This window comes from Eublepharis macularius, chromosome 3, assembly GCF_028583425.1.
Source record: "Eublepharis macularius isolate TG4126 chromosome 3, MPM_Emac_v1.0, whole genome shotgun sequence".
NCBI classification, from domain to species: Eukaryota; Metazoa; Chordata; class Lepidosauria; order Squamata; family Eublepharidae; genus Eublepharis; species Eublepharis macularius.
In genome coordinates, this window is record NC_072792.1 from 98,453,080 (window position 1) to 98,475,532 (window position 22,453).

The 22,453-nt window shown below is 41.5% G+C and overlaps 1 protein-coding gene across 8 annotated transcripts; it reads left to right on the forward strand.

Annotated features, from left to right (window-relative positions):
- Window positions 1-322: 322 nt before the first annotated feature.
- Window positions 323-22,446, forward strand: TMEM50B (transmembrane protein 50B). Of its 8 annotated transcripts, XM_054973170.1 has the most exons (9): window positions 327-411; window positions 1,534-1,644; window positions 2,972-3,073; window positions 4,113-4,276; window positions 6,794-6,906; window positions 8,870-8,937; window positions 10,017-10,109; window positions 12,366-12,423; window positions 20,815-22,446. In XM_054973170.1, exons 4-9 carry the CDS (start codon window positions 4,178-4,180, stop codon window positions 20,858-20,860), a joined length of 477 nt encoding a protein of 158 aa, XP_054829145.1. In that variant the 5' UTR covers window positions 327-411; window positions 1,534-1,644; window positions 2,972-3,073; window positions 4,113-4,177; the 3' UTR covers window positions 20,861-22,446. The 8 variants fall into 8 exon arrangements, with proteins under 8 accessions (XP_054829143.1, XP_054829142.1, XP_054829144.1 ...); XM_054973168.1 differs by lacking the exons at window positions 1,534-1,644; window positions 2,972-3,073 and having other exon boundaries at window positions 323-411; window positions 20,815-20,890; window positions 21,654-22,446; XM_054973169.1 differs by lacking the exon at window positions 1,534-1,644 and having other exon boundaries at window positions 325-411.
- The last annotated feature ends 7 nt before the right edge of the window (window positions 22,447-22,453 follow it).

Sequence of the window (22,453 nt, forward strand, 5' to 3'; positions counted from 1 at the left end):
AGCGCATGACATTATTTCATTAATCTAAAACAAAGGATGAGCAAGCATTCTTGGTGTGCAAAAACTCTACAGCTTTAGAAGCGCACACGCCAAACCACCTAACAGAATTCTTTCTCTCGCGTCTTAGGCCGCGCCCTGCAGGCGGAGCGGCCAAACGCTCATCAGCCCCGTGGAATTACGGAGCCACGCCACAGCCTTTCCGAATGCCTTTCGCTTTCCAAACCAAGCTTGCGCCACACTAGTTGTCCAATCAGCACGCTTCCTAAGTGGCAGCCCGTTCCGCCCCTGTGACGCCCAGCATTACAGACTGACTGGTCAGAATTCCTGTCACTCCATCCGACGCCGACCGGTGGCGGAGGCCGGCAGCCAGCCAACTGGAAGCGGTGGATGGAACAGCAGGGACTTTTCTAGGTGAGGGGCCAGGAGAGGCAGGAGCTATACCCCCCTTTTGCATTGGGGCCTGGAGGAGCCTGTGTTTGAGTGTGCGAATAAACTGTTATTCATTTCTATCGGTTTTTTTGTTAGTTTTGTTCCTGTGAGGAATCGTGAGGCTATTTTCTGTAAGGGGTGGGGGGTGGCCTAGAGGGCCACCTGTCCATTGGCACGCGCTGTTGGGCTGAGCATCAGCGGAGGGCGCCTTGCTTTTTAAAGGCTGCGAGGCTGAGCATCAGCGGAAGGTGCCTTGTTTCCTTTTCAGCTTTTGTTTGGGCGTGGAAGAAGGGGGCGTCCTCCTCCTACTGCTGACCGGGGCTGGGGGTTGATGGGAGAGGCTTTGCAGCCTGACCTTCGTGATGTTAAGGGGGCGGGAAAGGGTAGGGAAGGTTTTTAGCGGGTGCCCTGCCCTGCCCTGCGAGAGAACGAAGAGCCGTGAACGGCCTGTCTCTCGCCCTGCCCCCTCCGCTCACCTTTGTCGAAAGCCAGGGTTGAGTTCTTCTCTTATAGCTCACAATTATCTGCTACCAGAGACGCGTTTTCTCTTCCTCTGATCTTAACGTTTGCTTCGGTGACTTTCAGAAGGGGTGGAGTGAAGCCTAGTCAAGGGATGAACACCGTCGTGGGAATACTGGGGCCGTAATCTTTAGCTCGCGAGTTCATCTTTGCAACCTTCAACTTAATTACATACACAGCAATTGGTTTCACCCTTCTAATTTTTTTTTTAATCTCGTGAAACCGGTTTCCCTTGTGGGACTACACATCACGCTTGGAGATGGTGACTAAAGTTTTATCTGGATGCTGGCAAAGATTATTATCTGAATGGAGCCTTAGCAGCCTGTAACAATCTTTAAATCCTTAATAAAGTAATAAGAGTTCAAAGTTCAAAGTAGTATTTCTTAAGGGAGTTTGGTTGTTAAGGAAGTACCTGCTGTACTTTAGTTTGTGCTGCACTTAATCAAGTAAGGAGGTTGTGTATTTTGCTCGTACCAAGATGGAGCTGGTCCCCAAGGTGCACATCATACTTTTCAGAGACTTTATTTTTGTAAGTATTAATTCTGCCTAGAACTACAGGTTCCTTTCATTTCCTTTTTCTTATAGTTTCTAACCCCAACCCCACGACCAGTGATTCTCAACAGCTCAGCTGCCATGTTTCACCTTGTTATTACTGAGGTGGCTTGGAGAGATGTTTGTCCTCACAAACTGCTCTAGGTCAGAGTCTTCTTTAAGGCATTTGTAACCGATATGGAGTGTGTATGTGAAAACTTGAAAGCCATCCATCTCCTGGAAAAATAACAATGCTGTGCTTATATACCACTCTACCAAATAGATTAGTCATCACTCACAGCAGTGAACAATACAGGTGAGGAGCTGGGGCCAAAAGGAATGCTTTCCCAAGGCCACCTACTGAGTTCATGGCAGTAGGGGGATTCAAACCAGCAGAGCACTGATTTGCAATCCAACCACTTCACCTCTATGCTACAGCAATTACTTGCATTAATTGCTCATGAATGGATTTGTCAGTGATCATCTATTGTTTTTACTGAGCATCCCCCGCCCCCAAGTTTTTTTAACCTGGCACCTTAGCAACATGTCTGTCTGTCTCTGTCTCTCTCTCTCCCCCCTCCCCCCACAAGTATGTGTTAAAAGGTGGCTGAAAGTAAAAACAGCAAATGGGTTTTGTCATGGGTTCTCAGGTACTCTCTTGTATACACTTCTGCAGTTCTCATTATGAAGACTATGACAACTTTAAAACATATTCACAGGTATAACTCATTTAATTAAATGCCAACAAAAATATAGTTTTACCTGCACAACTTAACAAATTATAATATTTCTAGTAGCCTGATTAGCACTCTTGCTGCCAATTCTGTTGTTTGGGAATGGCTTGATTATGTGGTAGATGTTTTGACCATGCTCAGTCAGCAACCTAGAAAAAACTTTTTTTGGACAGTTTATCTTAAAACTTCATTTGTGCAGCTCCCCATTTTGAATAAGGTTCACGTAGGAAGCTTCTTTTAAATAGCATCCCAGGCTTTCCAGTATGTCCTGTTGTAGTCTTGAGTCTTGTGTAAAATATTGGGGGTGTTGGCTATCCAGAAAAAATGAATTGCTATTGCTACTTCTGTTTTTTTATATTTTAGATCATCCATTTATTGTTTGAGATCTGTTCAAATACAGAGTATCCATGGACTGTATGATTGGGTTAAATTAAAGCGAAGTCTTGTAGTTGACACTGGAGTTTAGGATGGCACTTTACAGCAAAGAAGGAAAAATCCAGTATTAATGGCATGCCTCTGGAGAGCTGGTATATACATTTTTTAAATATGCTGCAGTGAACAAATCTTTCCTTTCCCTTCAGTTCCAAAAATAAAACCAGCAAAGTGACTAATGGTATCCTTACAGTCCAATCCTAAAATGTAATTGTTTGGAAGTAAGTCCCATTGAATTCAAGGTTCTTGCTTTCAAGTAGGCTTAGGAGACTAGTTTTTTATCCATATACTGTCTTTAGATACCAATCTCATTTTTGCCATTTCAGAAGAATTCCTGAAACGTTATAACAAATTTTTCATGTCTTGAATGATGTCTGCATTGCTTCAACATCATAAGTATCAAGCCATGTATATCTTACAAAATATTTGTAAGTATATGACGTGTGCTTACTGTAATCCTGTCTGATTTTTAAAATGTATACGTTATGAACATATATGTATCTTCTTCTGTTTATGTTGAAGAGATGTTATTTTGGGTTTTATGTTGTACTTAGGGGGGTCAAAGTATTTTCAAAGATTTCATGCAAGCAGCTCATAGATCTTTAACATAAACCCCATAACATTTAACTTGTGATGGAGGAATCTAGTCTGTTCTTTTTCCCTAGGTGATATTATGTGTACATATGAATAATTTATAAATAAAGAGCATAGGAAACAAAGTTGCATGCTGTAGTTTTCTGGAAGGCCATTGATAAGGCTGATACTGAAAGGCAGGTTTCTGCTGTTGCTCTGACTTTATATGATTTATTTAATATGTTCCTGATTCAAACCCTTAATATTATTGCTGAACGTAATAGCCCAGTCCTAAATTATTGCTGTTAATGTTTTGCTTTTGTATACTCCAGCAATTCCTAACATCTAGGTGTATGACTGACTATTTTAGTTTAGCTGATCCTGAAAGGAGTACAAGTCTAGTGTAGTATAACACTGACAGTAAAATCCTAAGCAGAGTTACTCCATTCTATGACCATTGAAATCAGTGGGCTTTGACTGGAGCAACTCAGCTTAGGATTTCACTATAAGTGTGAACTGTGAACCAGGAAGTCCCTTATTCAGATCTCATATCACCCATGCATTCACTAGTGACCTCTGGCAAGATATTTGTCAAATACTAAGAGCCAACATGGTGTAGTGATTAGAGTGCTGGACAAATCTCCAGCTTCTCTTTGCTCAGTGAGGGAAAATAAATCTGTTCCCATGTGGTATCCTAATCACCGATCTCCTAGGTCATGTCTAATTTAGCCTTAATATATGAACATAAAACACTATATTCTTAAGGAACATCAGGGGCACAATCTAATATGTAACCTAGTTAAGATAAAATATTAATGCCACTTCTGAATATGTACCATGAAAATAACCTTGCTGATGCCTTTTGGATTTTTCTTTTTTTCTCCTTCTGTTTAGGACTTGAAAACTTGTGAAAATCTAATGTAAACACTCTCTTAAAGAAGTGAAACACAGCATTAAAAATGGCAGGCTTTCTAGACAATTTCCGATGGCCCGAATGTGAGTGTATTGATTGGAGTGAAAGAAGAAATACAGTTGCTTCTGTGGTAGCTGGCGTTCTGGTAAGACCAACAAAATAGACTCTGTTAGCATGCTATGAAGCAATACTTCATCTCTATCATGCATTTTAACTCCTTGTAAGTGATTGATATCTGGCAAACCTCCATTTTTGCAACAACTTACAGCATTTCTTTGGATAGTAAATTAAGTCACAGACATCATTGCCTTAGGCCATCTATAAATGCTGTTGCTCTTCTCAGAGAGAGATGGATGTGTTGGCCTGGAAATGTGCACAGAATGGATATATGCTAAAGAGCAAGCTTGTAAGATGACTAGCTAGAAATTCAGTTGGCCCAAAGATCAATATAAGAATGAATGTAAACTAAAACTGGAAAATGCTGCCATTAATGAGTGGGAAGCAGTCACAGATAACAACAAAATGTCCACATTACAGACGCTATGATGGCTTATACAACTGGGATAAGAAACAGCTCTGACTAACATAAAGATAAGAAATAAAGTGCAAAATCATGATATATACACAAGATGATTGGTAAATAGTTGTGGCAGGCCGTGCCATCTTGAGATTCATCTCTTCAGAAGCCAGAAACTTTGTTTTGCTGAAACATGCCTTTGTTTTTTTTTAAAAAAAATTTTTATTGGTGAGTACATAGTTATTACATACACTCCCCATCATTCCTAATTTATTTCAACCCCCACCCTTTCCCTCCCCCCTCCTTATAGACTTCCAACAGCTTTCCAACCCTTAACCTATCTTATTACTTAACTTATTTTCCATTAAATTCTTCTAAATCATATATGTATTCTATCTCTTACTCTAAGCATATTCAAATTCTCTTATATATACTCTATCAAATCCACTAATATATCCATTCTCTACATCACTGTTTAAACTGTATATTTTTGATAAAGTCTCTTAATAGTAATACTAGCTTAGGTTAGCTGAAACATGCCTTTGGACCGGTATGGCCAGAATAGGAAGTTTCTTTTCTTGAAAATTGGAAGTGCTCTACAGGTCTGAGACTATAACTTCGCTAGATCAGCATAATGCCTTGATAGTTAAGCACTATTCTAAGCACATGTGATCCAAGTGCCAAAAGTGATGACTGCTTTCCTAAAATGAGTGCTTAATTATTTAGTGATACATGGAGCCACAATAGATTTGGATAAAAACCTCTATACTTTGGCTTCAATCTTGAAAATGAGTTCTATAAATGCTAGATAGTCTCTTCTACAGAGTATGCTTCCTCTTTTGCGAAGACTTCCGTTAGCATAGGGTCCAGTAGAAAACCCTTGATCTTGTGCGAACAGAAAGTTTAGCAGAAGAGGAAGCACGTTCCATGGAAAGCACTAGCTAGTGCGTGCAAACTGATTGTAGGAGCCAAGCCTGCTACTCTGCTTAGCAAAGTTTTGAGCCTTCCTCCAACTTTAGTGACTCTCCTGCTGGCGGAAGAAAGTTTCAAGCTTTGCTGAGTGGAGTAGCTGTATACAGGCCATTAACTCAAGGGGAATATTGCTTAGGATGATGAAAAGCTGTTGTGAGAATCTTGAATGTTTATTGTGGCGAGTGAGTTGAGAGGTCTTGAAAATGCCATTCCACTACCTGTGGCATCTGCTTTGGCTGTTTCCTCCACTTCGAGCTCATACATAGTATGTCAGTCTTACAGTTCTCGCAAAAAGTAGAACACCGTGACTTACTTACTAAGCGTATTCTTAAAGATACAGTGAAACAAAGTTGAGGCAAAATAAATTTTTCTTTATACTATGTATAGAAAAAGGGAAGGCAATTAGGTCTATATCAGCTGGCAAAAACAGTAACATTTCAATATACATACAAAGTGCAAAAGTACTTATAAACTTTTTCTTACAAAGTGCATGTGCCAGCGTTAAAGTGACTGTGCTTCCTTATAAATAGATATGGTTAAATAACATACAAATTAATACAATATATTGTAAAATCCAGAATGGGAATAAGTGAAACTTTAAAGACACTATTATATCTTCATAATTCATTTGTAATAACCACATTCATAGTAACCACAATGGGTCTGCATGCGAATAGTCCTCCCATTTCCGTCATTGTAACTGCTGTGAAGAAGGGTGACTGGAATGTTACTCTTTTTGCTGATAAAAACCTAATTGACTTTCTCTATATATAGTATAAAGAACAATTTATTTGGCCTCAACTTTGTTTCACTGTATCTTTAAGAATACGCGTAGTAAGTAAGTCATGGCATTCTACTTTTTGCTTGGTCTCTTTATCATGACTCTCTCTGTAATCATTGTTCACTCTTGCAGTTCTGTCTGGGAGACACGTTTCAAAGATATACACAATATTTACTGGTAATTTATAGTGAGGGTTTTTTTGCCTCTGGTAATATTAAGAAGTTGGAAGGATCCCCTAGGTCCAGTTATATTACTTCTATAAGCTTAGAAGCGTGATTTCTGTTGGGGGAATGAGTGGAACCCAAAACTTATAGGGTAGAAAAGTAGGTTGAATTATATAGGTGGCCATTCTGTAGATTTCTAATATGGCTTACTGGTCACCTGTCTTACAGTTTTTTACAGGTTGGTGGATAATGATAGATGCAGCAGTAGTTTATCATAAGCCAGAAGATATGAATCGTGCATTCCATACTTGTGGGGTCTTTTCCACATTAGCTTTTTTCATGTAAGTACATGCAGGTAAATTCCCTATTTCAGAACAGCAATTGTTTGAAAATTGTCTCAGATAGCAAGCTGTTATAGTGAAAACAAACAGGAGTCTTGGGACACTTTCAAGACTAACAGGTTTTTATATGAGCCTAAGATTTTTTTTTTGAGCTTTCATGCATCTGAGTAACTGGGCTAGTAGTATGCAATCTTTTTGGCCGTTAATGCCAAAAGAACCTCTAATGCTTACTGGTGAAAATATTGCTGTGCTGGTAAGTGAAAGGGGAGGGAAGAGACAAGGATTGTACATGGCCAGACAGTGCTGAGCCCCAGTCACATTGGCAGCGCCTCAAGTGCTTGCCTTGGTCCCTTGGGCAAATAATTGCCACTGTGTATTGAGCAAAATAGTCTGGTGTGCCACTGTTCGGCATGTATGGGGGGTGGGGGGCGGGTTTGCCTGCCTCTTCTCTAGTTCATGAAAGCTTAGTCAGGAATAAAAACTTCATAGTTTTGAAGGTATCACACATATCCTGATAGTTTTCAAAGGGCAAAGAAAGCCTAGGAAGGAATAATGAAAAATATAATTCAGCTTTCTAATGATGTATTGTTACACAATAGTGTGGTTCTTATCATTATTAGCTCCGTGGCCACTTTCCTGGAAGTTTTTCAGCTGTTTTTCATGGTTGTAAGTAAAAGGAAGTAATTGCAGCAAGTATCTGTTATTATTTGAGCGTGCATTTTCCACAATATTTGTTATTGTGCTGTTTATTTCATTTAATCCATTCTTTACTAGTGTAACAAAGATACCTTAATTGGAACATATTTTAACATTTTATTCTATAAATCAAGTCTTCACCATTAAGTATTGTTTGAGAGGCTTGGCTTTTCATTAAACCCAGCTGACTGAATTACCACATTTGGGGAGGTAATTAAATGCTAGGTGGTAATATCTAGGGAAGACCTTGATCTCTCTGCCCTTTTTATTGGTCCTTGGGATAACCAGTTTGGCCATTATGTGGAGATGCTGGACTAGATGGACCACTGGTCAGATCCAGCAGGGCTCTGCTTTATTTATTTACCTAATTTATACTCCAGTTTCTTCCCAATGGGTGCTCAAAGTGGTTTACAATATTGCCCACTTCTCCATTTTATCTTCACAATACCCCTATGAGGTAAGTTTGAGAGAGTTCTTAATTATTCCTGTTAATTTTTAAAAGGAAAATATCCTTTCTAAATCCCAAACAAGCTGTCATTCCATGACGTAAAATTTAAAATATTAGTTGATCTTCAGAACATTCATCATCCCAGAGGGCAGTTATGCATGTAGAATTTTGAACAAGTGGCTGGTGGATTGCAGATCGTGTTAATTGCAGATATGTGGGTGGATTGCAGATGTGTTAATATTTCCTGTAACACATGAAGCTGCTGTATACTGGACCAGACCACTGGCCCATCATGGTCAGTATTGTCGATGCAGACTGGCAGCAGCTCTCCAGAGTCTCAGATTACAGGTGTTTCACATCACCCCCCCTAACTGATACTTTAAGCTGGAGACGCCAGGAATTGAACCTGGAACTTTCGTCATGCAGAGCATTTTTCTCTGCTATGGAGCCATAGTCCCTCTCCAATAACTAACTCTCTCTGTGTTATGTTTCTGTTATACTACTTCAGTGAAGAGTTAATCATATTTCCAAAATCTCACATTCTTACACATTCTCATATCTCATGTAGTTTTTTGTTACATCTTAGTATCTTAACCTAAAATGTAAACAGTTCAGCACTTTTATAAACATAATGAAACACTAATATTACTCTTACTCATATTTGTTCCTCAAAAAAAAAAGGTTAAGCATCCTTTTCATAGTGGCGTCGAGCTTTTCAAAGATGTCATGCAGTACAGATGGCCTGTAAGATTTTATAATTTTTTAATTACAAAACAATGCAAGTGATTGCCATAAATCTTATTTTTTCCTCTGTTACAGGATAAATGCTGTATCAAATGCTCAGGTGAGAGGTGACAGTTACAGTGATGGATGTTTAGGAAGAACAGGTAAGGCTGCTCCCATTTATCTGAATCAATTGCACATATAATCCTGATCACAATACTTGCTTAAGCAAGCAAAGAACTGTTTAGGATGGATCATAGCAAAACTACTGTTGCCGTGCATAGTATCTTCCAGGTGCTGTTTGTAGTTGAGATGCTGTTAGAATCTCCTCATATAAGGGTTTATTGTTCATTATTTTTAACATTATTGTTAATTACTTTTAGTAGTGTCTAGTTTCGTGAAAACAAATTTGTTAACTTGGAAATCTCACCAAATAAAGGGTAAATGCTTCATCGGTGAACTTCTTGGTGTATCACAATTTTATCTTCTATTCTCCCATACAGTTCAGAGTAGCATATATAAGGCTTTTCCTAGTTTATTTTTAACAACAATCCTGTGAAGCAGGTTACATTGGAGGATGGTGACACTCCTTAAGTGAAGATCTTGTTCATCCAAATGGAATAATCTGTCCCCTATGCCACACTGACAATGCCACTAGAGTGTTTGCTAATATCCCCTTCGCAGGACTTCCAAAACAAAGTCTTTGTGTTTTCCAAGTTCATAAAAACAGACTGAGGCATATTTCCCTGGAAATCATATTCCAGTTTTCCTGCATAATGTTATAGTTCATTTTTCTGGAAGTTCTCATGAGTCATTGATTTGGCATTTAGAAGTACAGTATCCTTTATAGATGTGTCCTGATCTGACCTATTGTGATAAAAGCAAATCTTCTGTTATTCTCAGCGGATACTGAAATAAAATTAGTAATGCTGCTTTGCACTGGCCTCCTCTTACTGACTTTGATCCTAAGAACTGTAATTAAAACACAGAAGGATCTTTGCTGCCTCTCCTTTATCACTGAAGCTGCTCTTTAGAGATAGGGAATACTTGGGAATAGTGAGATGCGCAGTGGGGACTCTAGCTGGAATTACCTTTCCCTGTTTGCAACCCACCCATCACATCCTGATGCTGTTCTTAAAGCTCTCCAGATTCAGGAATGGGGGAAGGGGAAGCTCCAGTGGGAAGGGGGAACATCTCTGTCTTGTGGATGAGTATGCCGGTTCTTGACTTGTTTTTCTTGCAGGTGCTCGTATTTGGCTCTTCATTGGCTTCATGTTGATGTTTGGCTCACTTATTGCTTCCATGTGGATCCTTTTTGGAGCATATGTTACCCGAAGTAAGTTTCATCCCTTGTTCCTGTTTATGAAAAAGAAAAGAATTGTAGTCACGATCAAGCCAAATCATGGGCTAATAATGGAATAACCAAGTTTAAATTTCATTCTGCCACAACCTTGTTCAGATTGTGCATGATCAGCCTAACAGAGTTGTTATGGCAAGGATCATGAATGCTGCCCTGAACTTCTTGGAGGCTGGGCAGAATAAAAATGCCATAAATAAAAATGACACCTTTTCCCAGTGAATATTAAGTACCTACTTAATTAGCTTTCCACAGAAGATAATTACATGGTACTTACAAGTACTTAAGAGTGGGAAATGTTGTTAACATTTATTGACGCCTTTCCTTAGAAATTGCCCAAAGTAGTATACAGGATAACCAAAAAAAATCAAAAATAATATAGAGCATTGATAATATAGCTTAAATAAAAGCAGTAGATACCACACAAGAATAACTTAAAGGTTTGGTAAATTCTGAAAAAACAATATCATGCATCAGGAGCCAAAGGTGGGGTAGGTGAGAAGGTTATTTCATAAAATTGCATTGAAGAGGATCTCCCCATGAATAGAAGGAACATGGAACAAAGCCTCACCCTATGATCTCAAGGTGAAAATCAGATTTGTGTAAGAGAAGGAGCCCTCTAAGGTATGTGAGGCATCAGACGATGTTGGGCTTTAAAAATAGTAACAAGCCCTTCAGTTGAACTTGGAAGCTAAAAATAGCAATGTTGTTGTGTCAAAACAGGAATATTGACACTAGCCAAGTTGCAGAACTGTGAATCAGCTGAACCATTTATAAAGGTAGCCTCCGTACAATGTATTACAGAAATCTAGTCTTGAGAGTACCAATTTTGAGTAGCAGTGGCTAAGTCCTGCTTATCGAGGAGGTCTGAGAAACACTGGAGGTTCCTGCCAACTGAGATGGTACAAGACCTTGCAAGATCTCATTCATCATTTGAATTGCCGTGGCAATACCTCCACCACGTGTTTTGTTATAAGATACTAGATTTAGTGCCCTCGTCCAAGTATTGAGTGCCAGGTAGATGGCCTGGTGTTTCTCAAAAGGCACTGAATCCTAAAGCCAGTCCCCCAAAGTACAAGGCACTTTCTAGTGGAGATAATATAGGGAGGAAGCAAGGACCAAAGTCATAGGTGGGGGCTTGGGTAAGTATAGGCTTTTTTCCTTGTGGGCCCCACATTTGTCATATACTGTTGTGATTTACTTTGTTTGGTAATTTCTGTGCTTATTATACAGTGTTTGATTTTCCACCAATATGTTGCAATTAAAGAGCCGTTGAGTGGGTGGAAGTTGCATGCTGACAGCAGAAGTACTTTAAATACATACTTTTATCACTCTGGTTCTAAATGCACATATTTTAAACTGAATTGCTTGGGTAAGCATTCTTGAGATTACAGCCCTCTTTTTTTACTGGACAAATTGATAGTATAATATCAAACTACTAGTGTATTTATTTTATTTTTACTTCATTTATACTCCACCTTTCTCCCCAGTGGGGACCTAAAGTGGCTTATATAATTCTGTCCTCCATTTTATCCTCGCAGCCCTATGAGGTAGGTTAGGCTAAGAATGTGTGACTTGCGCAAGGATCGCCCAGTGAGCTTCCATGGCAGAGTTGGAATTTGAACCTGGTTCTCCCAGATCCTGGTCAGACACTGTAACTACTACACCAAACTGGTTTTCTGTTTATTTAAGATGAGTACCTTACTCTTTGGTGACTTATTGAACATAATCCACCAGAAGTATTCTCTTACCACTCTGCACTTCAGTATGATTTGTACAAGGGAGATTTCCATTCACCTGTGCGCTCCATATCTTTAGCATAATTGGTACCTGGGACCCTATTCATATACTGCTTTCCTGGAAGAAGTCTTTGTGTTGGGGCCCTTACATGTCTTCCCATGGTCATGGAAATCAGCAAGAAAATGTTCTTTCCCACATTCATGAGATTTCCTTTAATTTATTATCTGCTTTCCCACTTTTATCTGGGGGTCTTATCATGGAGTCTAGAAGTTCACATGACTCTCTCTCTCTGTGCAGGGAGAGGGTAAAAAGTGGAACAAAATGACTTTTTGAGCTCTGAACATGGTCTGGATATCTGAGTGCTCCCCCATCCCCTTGCATAAAGGAGGAAGTGATAATCTCCCTCTGCCGTCTTTTTTAAAAAAAACACTCTTTCATGGCTGTATTTAGAAATTTGGTACAGAAAATATTTGAACATTTGTCTTTGTTTTTTAGATGTTAATGTCTATCCAGGATTAGCAGTGTTTTTCCAAAATGCATTGATATTTTTTAGGTAAGTAACACATTTAAAAGTTGGGTAGGTAAGCTAATTGTGCAAATATTTAAAACTTGCGGAATTCTAGGCTCAGTTCACACATGAAACGTGACTTAATTAAACTTGTTGATGTGATTGTCTGAAAATGAGCCACTGTACAATCTGAAGTTATTTAGGGACAAATCATTTATTTATTAATTAATTATATTAGATTTTTAGTCCGCCTTCCCTGCCAAGCGGGCTGAGGGCGGAGCACAACATTTTAATGTACATAAACACATAAAAGCAGATGAAACATTACAATAAAATTTAAAAACACTACCTACAATAAAAACTTCTCAGATGGCGATGGAAGAGTTACTTCATTTCAGACATGGCCCATATATCCATATCTATAGATAGATATAGGGTGGTGGACAGATCTTTTCAAGTCAAGTCAAGTATGGCTGGCGGGGGCCCAGCCTAGCCACTGGCGGAACATCTCTGTCTTACAGGCCCAGCAGAAGGATAATAAATCCTGTCGGGCCCTGGTTTCATCAGACAGAGAGTTCCACCAGGCCGGTGCCAGGACCAAAAATGCCCTGGCTCTGGTCGAGGCCAGGCGAGCCTCCCTAGGACTGGGAACCACCAAAAGTTTTTTTGTGTGTAGAACAAAGTGTCCTCTGGGGTATATATAGGGAGAGGTGGTCCCGCAGGTATACTGTACGCATAGGGCTTTATAGGTCAGCACCAAAACCTTGAACTGGACCCGGTACTCAACTGGTAGCCAATGCAGCTGGCATAATATGTTTCCCAATCGGGACTCTTGCAATCACCTGTGCAGCTGCATTTTGAACCAGCTGTAATCTCCGTATCAAGCCCAAGGGAAGCCCTGCGTAGAGCGAGTTGCAGTAGTCTAATCTAGAGGTGACTGTTGCTTGGATCACTGCTGTTAGGTCGTGGGTCGACAGGTGCCGGGCTTGTCTCAGATTGATAAATGAAGACTGGACAACTGCTGCAATCTGTACCTCCATAATCAAGGAGGCATCCAAGATCACCCGCAGGCTCCTCACTCTCGCAAGCTGTGCTCCATCAACAGCGGGGAGCCAGAGTCCCGTACCCATGGACCCCAGACCCACATGCAGGGCCTCTGTCTTTGTGGGATTTAGTTTCAACGGACTCTTTCAACCACCCAGTCACAGCTTCGAAGGCACGCTCCAAGACATCCGGGGCAGAGTTGGGCTGGCTGTCCATCAGATATAATTGTCATTGGCATATTGATGACACCCAAGTCCGAAACTCCGCACCAACTGGGTGAGGGGGCGCATATAAACATTAAACAATAGTGGGGAGAGTATCGCCTCCTGAGGGACACCGCACAGCAATGGGTGGCAGGATGACAATTTCTCCCCAAGTGCCACCCTCTGTCCCCAACCATGGAGAAAAGAGACGAGCCACTGTAAGGCAGTCCCTCGTATCCCCACATCGGTGAGGCAGTGGGTCAATAGATCATGATCGACCGCGTCGAACACTGTTGACAAATCCAACAATATCAGCAGTGCCGATCCGCCACAATCCAGTTGCCTGCAGAGATTCTCAGTGAGGGCCACCAGCAACGTCTCTGTCCCGTAACGCGGGTGGAAGCCGGACTGGAAGGGATCTAGGGATGAGGAATCGTTCAGGAAATCCTGTAGCTGCTCCACCACTGCCCGCTCAATCGCCTGACCCAGAAAAGGAAGATTTGAAACTGGGCGGTAGTTGACCAGGTCAGTGGGGTCCAAAGATGGTTTCTTCAGTAGAGGCCTAATCACAGCTTCCTTCAGTGCTCCAGGAAAGACCCCAGAGTTCAAGGACATGTTGACAATGATCTCCAAGGCAGTCTGTAGCCCATCCACACTGGCCTTCACCAGCCATGATGGGCATGGGTCCAAGGAGCATGTGGTAGGTCTCACCGCTCGCAGGGTCCTGTCAATCTCATCTCCAGAGAGTGGGTTGAATTGATCTAATATCGGCCCAGTAGACGGCCAAGAGGCCTCTAATTCACATACTGTATCAATTGTGGCTGGCAAGTCACAGAGGAGAAACAAGATTTTGTCAGCAAAAACGGTCACAAAAGCCTCACAGCTAATATTCAAATTTAAAATTTGAGAGTCTCCCCTGACAGGGAGACCAGAGACCAAACCACATTAAATAATTTTGCTGGGCGTGAGCTAGCTGACGCAATGGAAGCTGCGTAGAAATCCTTTGTAGCTTTCACCGCCATCTCATAGGCTTTCATAAATGTCCTATAAGATGTTCTTGCTTCTTCATTGCGAGATCGTCGCCACACTCGCTCAAGCCGTCTTAGTTCCCGCTTCATCCATCGTAGCTCCTCAGTGTACCAGGGAGCCAGTCTGGTGCGGGTTGAAGAAGGCGACGGGGGCGATTTTGTCAATGTGTGTCCTGTACTTGGTGTGTGGGAGTGAAAACAAACTGGGAGAGCCCCAGTGCGGCCATGGAAGACACTAGGTCTGCAGCCCAAATAGAGGCAGGAGCAGCGTGGACACTGAAGTCTCCCAACACCATCAGTCTTGGGTACTTTAAAGCCCACCCCGCTACTGTCTCCAGCAGGTGCGACAGGGTATCTGCTGGTGCGCTATGCATCGGTACACCACACAGATAGCCAAACTCTCCTCGGCGGCCCACACAATCAATGCCAGAGACCATGGGGACAGGGAGCGGCTTGAAGGAAAATGACTCTCGGACAAGAATCGCCACCCCTCCCCCCCAGCCTCCCGTTCGGGACTGATGGAGGACTGAGAACCTGGAGGGGATCAGTTCTTTTAAGGCAACTGTTTTGCCCTCCCTTACCAAGGTCTCAGTCATGCACACCAGATCCATATCATTTGCTGCAAAATAATCATGCCGTGTTCTGGTTTTATTATTTATGGACCTGGTGTTGCACAACATCAGTGTTGAAGTGGGGTTAAATTTCCTAACTCCCCATCCAGCATACCTCAGGATGGGATGAAGGTTGGAAGGACACTGAGCCCTACCATATCTCCGTGTCCTTCTCATCCTAGCCTACATCCCACCGCCATACCTCCCTTGTCCCCAGAGGACTGGGATCCCCAATCCCAGACTAGCCAGTTTCTTTGTCCACCACATTGATGCTTCCCTGTACCCGCAGCTTCATCTTAACCTGATTTGGGGGCGGGGGGGGGGAGAAGGAGGGAATTCCCTGTCTCTCCTGCATCGGGTCAGTGATCAGGGTGGCCAGTTTAAACTAGCCTCCTGGCGCTGCCTCCTTCACTAGATGCCAGGGAGGCGGGCAGTCTCTCTCCATCTCCCTGGCATCGGGTCAGTGGCCGCCTCCCCCACTCCTCCCTGCCGCTGCCTTCACCCACTGCTAACGGGGCCAGGGAGTTCCCCGGCCGCGGCAGCACTGGGTGAACCAGATGCCCAGGGACAAAGCATGGGCTGAAGCCCGCCTCCCTGCTGCCCCCTTCACCCACTGCTGATGGGACCAGGGAATTCCCCGGCAGCACCGGGTGAACGAGATGCCTGAGGACGAGGTGCGAGCTGAAGTCCACCTCCCTGCCGCCCTCTTCACCCAATGCTAATGGGGCCAGGGAGTTCCTCGGCCGCACTGGGTCAACAAGGCCCCCTGGGACGAGGTGCGGGCTAAAGCCCGCCTCCCTGCCCCCCCCTTCACCCACTGCTGACAGGGATAGGGAGTTCCCTGGCGCTGGCAACACTGGGTGAACAAAGCACCCGGGGACGAGGTGCTGGCTGAAGCCTGGCTGCCCACCACTCCTTCACCCACAGCTGACTGGGCCAGGGAACTCTGGCCCCAGCAGCACCAGGTGAATGGAGTGCCCAGCGGAGAGGTGCAGGCTTAAGCCTACTTCCCCACCATTCTCTTCCCTTTATGCAAGAGGGGCGGGGAGAATCTCTCCGTCCCTCTCGCTTTGGGAGAGCGGCACTGCTGGGCTGCTGCACCTGGTGCAAGAGCAGTGGGGAGAAGCTCCCCATCCCTCGCATCGGGAGAGCGGCAATGCCGGGCTGCTGCACCCGGTACTAGAGGGGGACAGGCATTTAAACTCCTTGACCCGAAGCTTCCCAAAGTTATACAAATAGCTTTGGGAATCTTTGATTTGGGTTTTCCAAAACAGACCCATCATGCTGCTTCGGAAATCCCAAATCTTTGCGAATCAGGTCCAATTCGGATATTTTTCCCAAATCAAAAACCCGAATCGCACATCCCTAGTTGTGAATTAGCACTCTGCTGGTTTGAATACTACTACTGCCATAAGCTCAGCAGGTGGCCTTGGGTAAGCCACTTCTCTCAGCTCCAGCTCCCCAGCTGTATTGTGGGGATAATACACTGACCTTGTTCATTGCTGTGAGTGAAGAATGGTGTAATGTTCCCTTGCTCCCCAAACAGAACTTAAGTTTTGTGAAGGGCAAGGGGTTTTTGTTGTTGTTGTTGTTCCTCTGATTCCCCGTGTCAGGAAGCCAGAGGAACCCTTTGTCTCTTCAACAAACCCTGGCAAAGACACCAGATGACCTCCCCTGGGTTCCAAGGTAGAGTAACTCACAAGTAAAAGACTCCTGTAAGTAAATACGTTATATAAGTATTCAATCAAATATTCAACTAACAATTTATTAAAATCAAACCAGAACAAATCTCAGCAGATATCAGCATTAAGAAAACAACAAAGCTTACCTTGTCTAGCTGTTATAGCAAGTACTTAGAGCTGAGTTGAAACTTTGGTCCAACACATATAGTTGAGTAGCAGTTGGACACTGAAGCATACCAGTACTGAAGCACCACAGCTGAAGTATGTAAGCACCCAGAAGGTACCAGAGTACCCAGGAACTGGGACCTTAGGCCAATTATAGCATACTGATCACTGTTAACCATTGGGAAGACCAGCTTCTGGTAACTTTCCAGAACTTTCACAGTAGTACTCATTTCTCCCCCTCCCAGCATTGAACTAATTAGTGCTGCTCTCCTGGCTGAACAGCCTTGAGATGATAACTGGAAGAGAGCATCTCTATCTAGATGCACTTGGCCGGTAGAACCGAGCTTTTAACTGTCCAATTAACCCTTGATGGGAGACTTCCGGTTTGGCTAATGGCAGGCTGACACGGTCCAGGGAGCTGGACCGTCAAGAGTGACTGTTTTGGGCAGGCCAGGTGCTCAGATCACCGGCTGCCACTCCTCTCCAGGTAGGAGAGGAGCCAGAACGCTACAAGTTCCAGAGAGAGCGAGATCTCGGCGGTGGGGAGGGTCCTGGATGAAGGATCTCCCACATTGCTTTGAGGTACTCTCGAAGAAGGATGAGCTAACATTTCTGCAGCACTCTTTGAGTCATTGTTTGGCATAAGGTCGCCAGGACCCAAGATTCAGAACCAGATTTGGCTAATTGGCAACGAAAGAGGCAGCACGGAAGACCCAAACGGAACAAACTGAGGTAAAAGATCTTTATCTGGCTTTCGGACTTAAAAAGAGAAGGAAATTTTTTATTAAAAATGAAAATCGTGGACTGAGATGATAGAATAAGACAGGAGCAAGGCATCTTGAAGGAAGAATTGAAATTTGATAGACTATAAAGTGCAAAAGAAGTGAAAATAATTTTTGTTTACACATACTTGCAGTTTGGAGAAAGATAGCTGGCTGTGAGAGAAGGGGAGGAGGTGGAGGAACGGCTGAGTAAACATCGCGAGAGAACGGAATGCAAGAAGAATAGCGAGTGGAACTGCCTAGAGAGGCTTGATTTGGAAAAGCAGGAAGAAGAAAGTAAAGCAGTAAAGAAGACCCTGAAGAAATAACGCGAGATATAGCAGCGAGAAGACAGGAGGAAGAGGATATTCATCATTTTGAACTACCATAGAGCTAACATAGAGACCCTCCGCCCGATATCTGGTGAGACTAAAACAATACGAATATTTAAAGCAAAAGATAAAAAAGATGTGGGGGGGGGAGAACTCTAGAGTAAGCTTGAAGAGAGTGGAGAAGGAATGGCAGGCTGCCATGGGATCGGCTATAAAATCGCTGGGAGAAAAAGTTGCAGAGGGTCACAAAGCATTGATACAATCTATTCGTGAAATAGCCTAATTAAAAGCATTAAGGATATACTTAAAACAGAAATGGAATTGAGAGATGAGGTGCAAGCAACTAGGCAGACAATTCAAGGAGAGGAGCAAAAAAATACTGAGGTGCCACCAAGTGTAAATGATGGAGAACAAGTGTCTCAAGATTGTGTGGCAGAAATCGAATACAGAACAGCAGGATTCAAGCAACAAAAATGCGAGAGGCAAGGAGAAGTGGTGCAGAATCTGCAAGAAGAAATGAATGAAGATCTACTAGGAACTTTAAAGAATCAAGTGCAAGAATTAGCAACAAGCATGAAAGACAGAACCATCTCCAGTTATTTCAAGCAGAAGAAGCTACTAAGTGACAGAAGAATTCAAGTGAAGAAGAAAGCCTGGAAAAGCAATATGAATACAAAAATCAAGTTACAAGTGGGAGTTACTTAAAAGACTAAGGGCATAGTTTAAAGCTAGAAGAGTTTTTTATTTTTAGAATTGGGATGTATGATGTAATTGCAATGTTAAAAGTTAAATGAAGAAATTAGTAAATTAAGACAAATGGAATAATTGGGAAATGTAATGTATAGTTAATTATGTCAATTGACATTAAGGAAATTTATACACAAAATTGTAGAAGGAATTAAGTGAAAGGTCAAATTGTTAATTTTAAATTAAAGTGTTATACTAGAGAATAAATTAAATTAAAGGATTGGGAAAATATTAAGGCAAATCTATGTATAAAAGAAATGGGAACTACAAATGGAATGTTTTGAAAAAATTTATATGTAAAAGAAATGGGAACTACAAATAGAATGTTTTGAAGAAACAAATTGTCAGTTCCAACTTAACTTGTTAATTAAGTAAGAGAGCCAGTTTGGTGTAGTGGTTAAGAGCATGGGACTCTAATCTGGAGAGCCGCGTTTGATTCCCCACTCCTCCACAAAGCCAGCTGGGTGACCTTGGGTGAGTCACAGTTCTCTTGAGCTCTCTTAGCCCCACCCACCTCACAGGGTGATTGTTGTGGGGTAATAATAACACTTTGTAAACCGCTCTGAGTGGGCATTAAGTTGTCCTGAAGGGCGGTATATAAATCGAATGTTATTATTATTATTATAATTAAATATAGGTAACTGATGTAAGAAACAATAATAATGGGGGGGAGATAGGTTTTAAATAATAGTATAAGGGGGAAAGGAGTGATAGAAAAAACAATTTATATTGAAATAGAGGGGATGTAATAGAGTATGGATAATTTGTGGGTGATTGATGGCTTTTTGATAGTTTATTAATAGTTATAGAAGTGTATCAAGAAATGATGTTAGGATTTTACCTCTAGCCATAGGGACAAATGAAAAGCAATATAGAACAAATGATAAGAAACTATGGGGTCGTAGTGTTGTTGGGAGTCTGCATAGAAAAGGGGGGAGGGGGAGGGCTGCATCTATGGATATATGGGGGAATATATCTGTAAGATATGAATGAATTGTATGTCAACCCATCCAATAAAAATTGTTATAAAAAAACAACAACAACTAACCCTTGATGGAACAGGGCTGTGCTGCATCGCTAATGGTATATAAGCGCTGTTGTTGCTGTTATACATGTGATGAGGATAACTATACTCACAGCTATCCCAGTATAACCTTGCAAAAGCATTGTTATCTGGACACCATCTTTCAGATAGGTGTGGCAACCATTCTACCAGAGTCCTTTAAGAATAATTGTGCTTATCTTTAATACCTCGATTTTGTAAATTATGTTGAGAAATTTTCATCTTTACAAGTGATTAATGTATTAAATAAAACAATGTTTGATCCATTCAAAAATGCTTCATAGCCCTTATAAAGATATCCGAGTTAAGGCACTGCCTGCTAGTATTTTGTATTCTGTTGGCTTTTCAAGCATGGCTCTCTGAACAAAAATCTGTGCAAACTAATAACTTTGTTCAAATATACAAAACTAATGATATTTCTGTGAAATGCTGCATCTAAGGACTATATATAGGCCATGAGCCTGAGATCCATGCCTCCTCTTGTATGTTGCTGTCTTCCCCATAACTGTTGAATAGAAATTTGTAAGATCGGTTCTTGCTTCTAAGCAACCTGGTTACAGTGAAATATGACAAGTCTAATTCCAAGGATTTGTGGATGTGTGAATTTGTAAAAGAAAGAAAATAGTTAATGACAGACTTGTCATATTTCACTGTAACCAGGTTGCTTGGATGCAAGAACCAATCTTTCTCTGTAGAGCTCTGGTTCTGTGTCTGTTAGATCTTGAGGTAGCACAGTCAGTTGGCAGTGTTACAACAGGGGGAGGAAAAATACTCTCACGCCTAAACTTCTGTCTTTACAGTACGCTGATCTACAAATTTGGAAGAACAGAAGAATTGTGGGGCTAATAAGTTTTTCTCCATGCTGCTTTGAGTTCTGTACGTAGATATAACTTCCATTTTGGCTGTTTTAAATTTTGCCAATCACAGATCTTGCGTTATGCATTTTGTATGTTTTCTTTTCCCAAAAAGATTTAAATATTCTGTATAAAAACTGCTGTATTAGAAACCTTTTAATAGAACAGATTTGTGAATATGTACATATCTGTATATATAAAAATGTTAACTTTCAACCACAGTTGGCAGATTTTTCTGCTCTGATAAATAGAGGATGTGTTAAAATGAACTAGATCAACTATCCATCCTGCTTGCACCAGTGAGCTGCAGTAGCGTCTCTCACATCATATTAGCTGAAGGGTAAAATTTCTGAAATAAGTGGAATTCAAGAATCTTACCTACAAGATACAGCAAGTTACTTTAAGACAACCATTTTCTGTAATGCATGATAAACAAAAAGATCCAGTTTCATATTCTTTTTAAAAGATAGTACAGTTGATAACATCCTGAAATCCCAACTACTGCTAACTCCCCAGGTACTGGGACTATTCTATACTATTGCAAAAAGAAAAAAAAACCCTTAAGTCTGCTGAACAATGGCATGAAATATGTATGAAATCTTACTAACAAAAGATTCCTTTAAAATTTGCAACCCGTGTTTGCTGAGACAGCATGTCTTAATGGGGGTAGGCATCATTGTTTAGGTCTGAAGTCTAACATGTTAAGTCTGCGCAGAATCTAGATGTGAAATTTGGGAAGGGGGTGTTAGTCATACAAACCTCATCAATACTACTTTTTCTCTTAGAGGCCTGCTTACCTAGACCCATCTTCTGTGCATGACAATACTGTGAACAGGCTTCAAGCTCAGTGACAGAACATCCCAAGGAGGAAAGAGGGCATTTAGATAATCATAGGATTGCCTTTACCGTCGATATTGTATCTATTTATGAAATATGCAAAGGAGATCTCCTTGTAGAAAACAGAGGATCGCCTGATCTGGATGTTGCTTTTTATATGTTGTAAAGAAGAAGGGTGGATAAACTTTAAGATATGCTAAATTTTAAACAAAAAGGGAGTAACTATTTTTTAAAAAAATCTCTTGCTGCAAGATTATCGTTTCCAAGAATCTTATTCATACCAATAACAGTGATGCTAATATATGTATATTATACTGTCATAAACCAGGGTTAGCTGTATTTTGTGCCCACCCAAAATTGAATATCTTGGCTTAATTTGCATAACTAAATGACACATGGTTCTCTATTTGAAATACTCTGACAAGAAAAAGTTACCGGGGAATGCTGAAGAGTCAGGTGAGCCTGTGCACTCTCTAAGTTGATAATTGGAGCTTACTTGGAGCTTTCTGTCTCTTGTACATCTTCTCCACAATCATGCCCACTTGAGGAACGGTTTTGTCTGCAAAGCCTTTAGTGGATAACCTATGAAGCAAATACCTAAGCTGAGAGTTGTCCTTTTACCTCACTCTTGTTTTGTACCTATTTTATCCCTCAAACCATCATTTTAATATATGATACAATACTTAGTTCAGTCTAATTTTGTGGGTCATCTGTAAAGTCATTAAAACCTAATAAAAATGGTATTGTA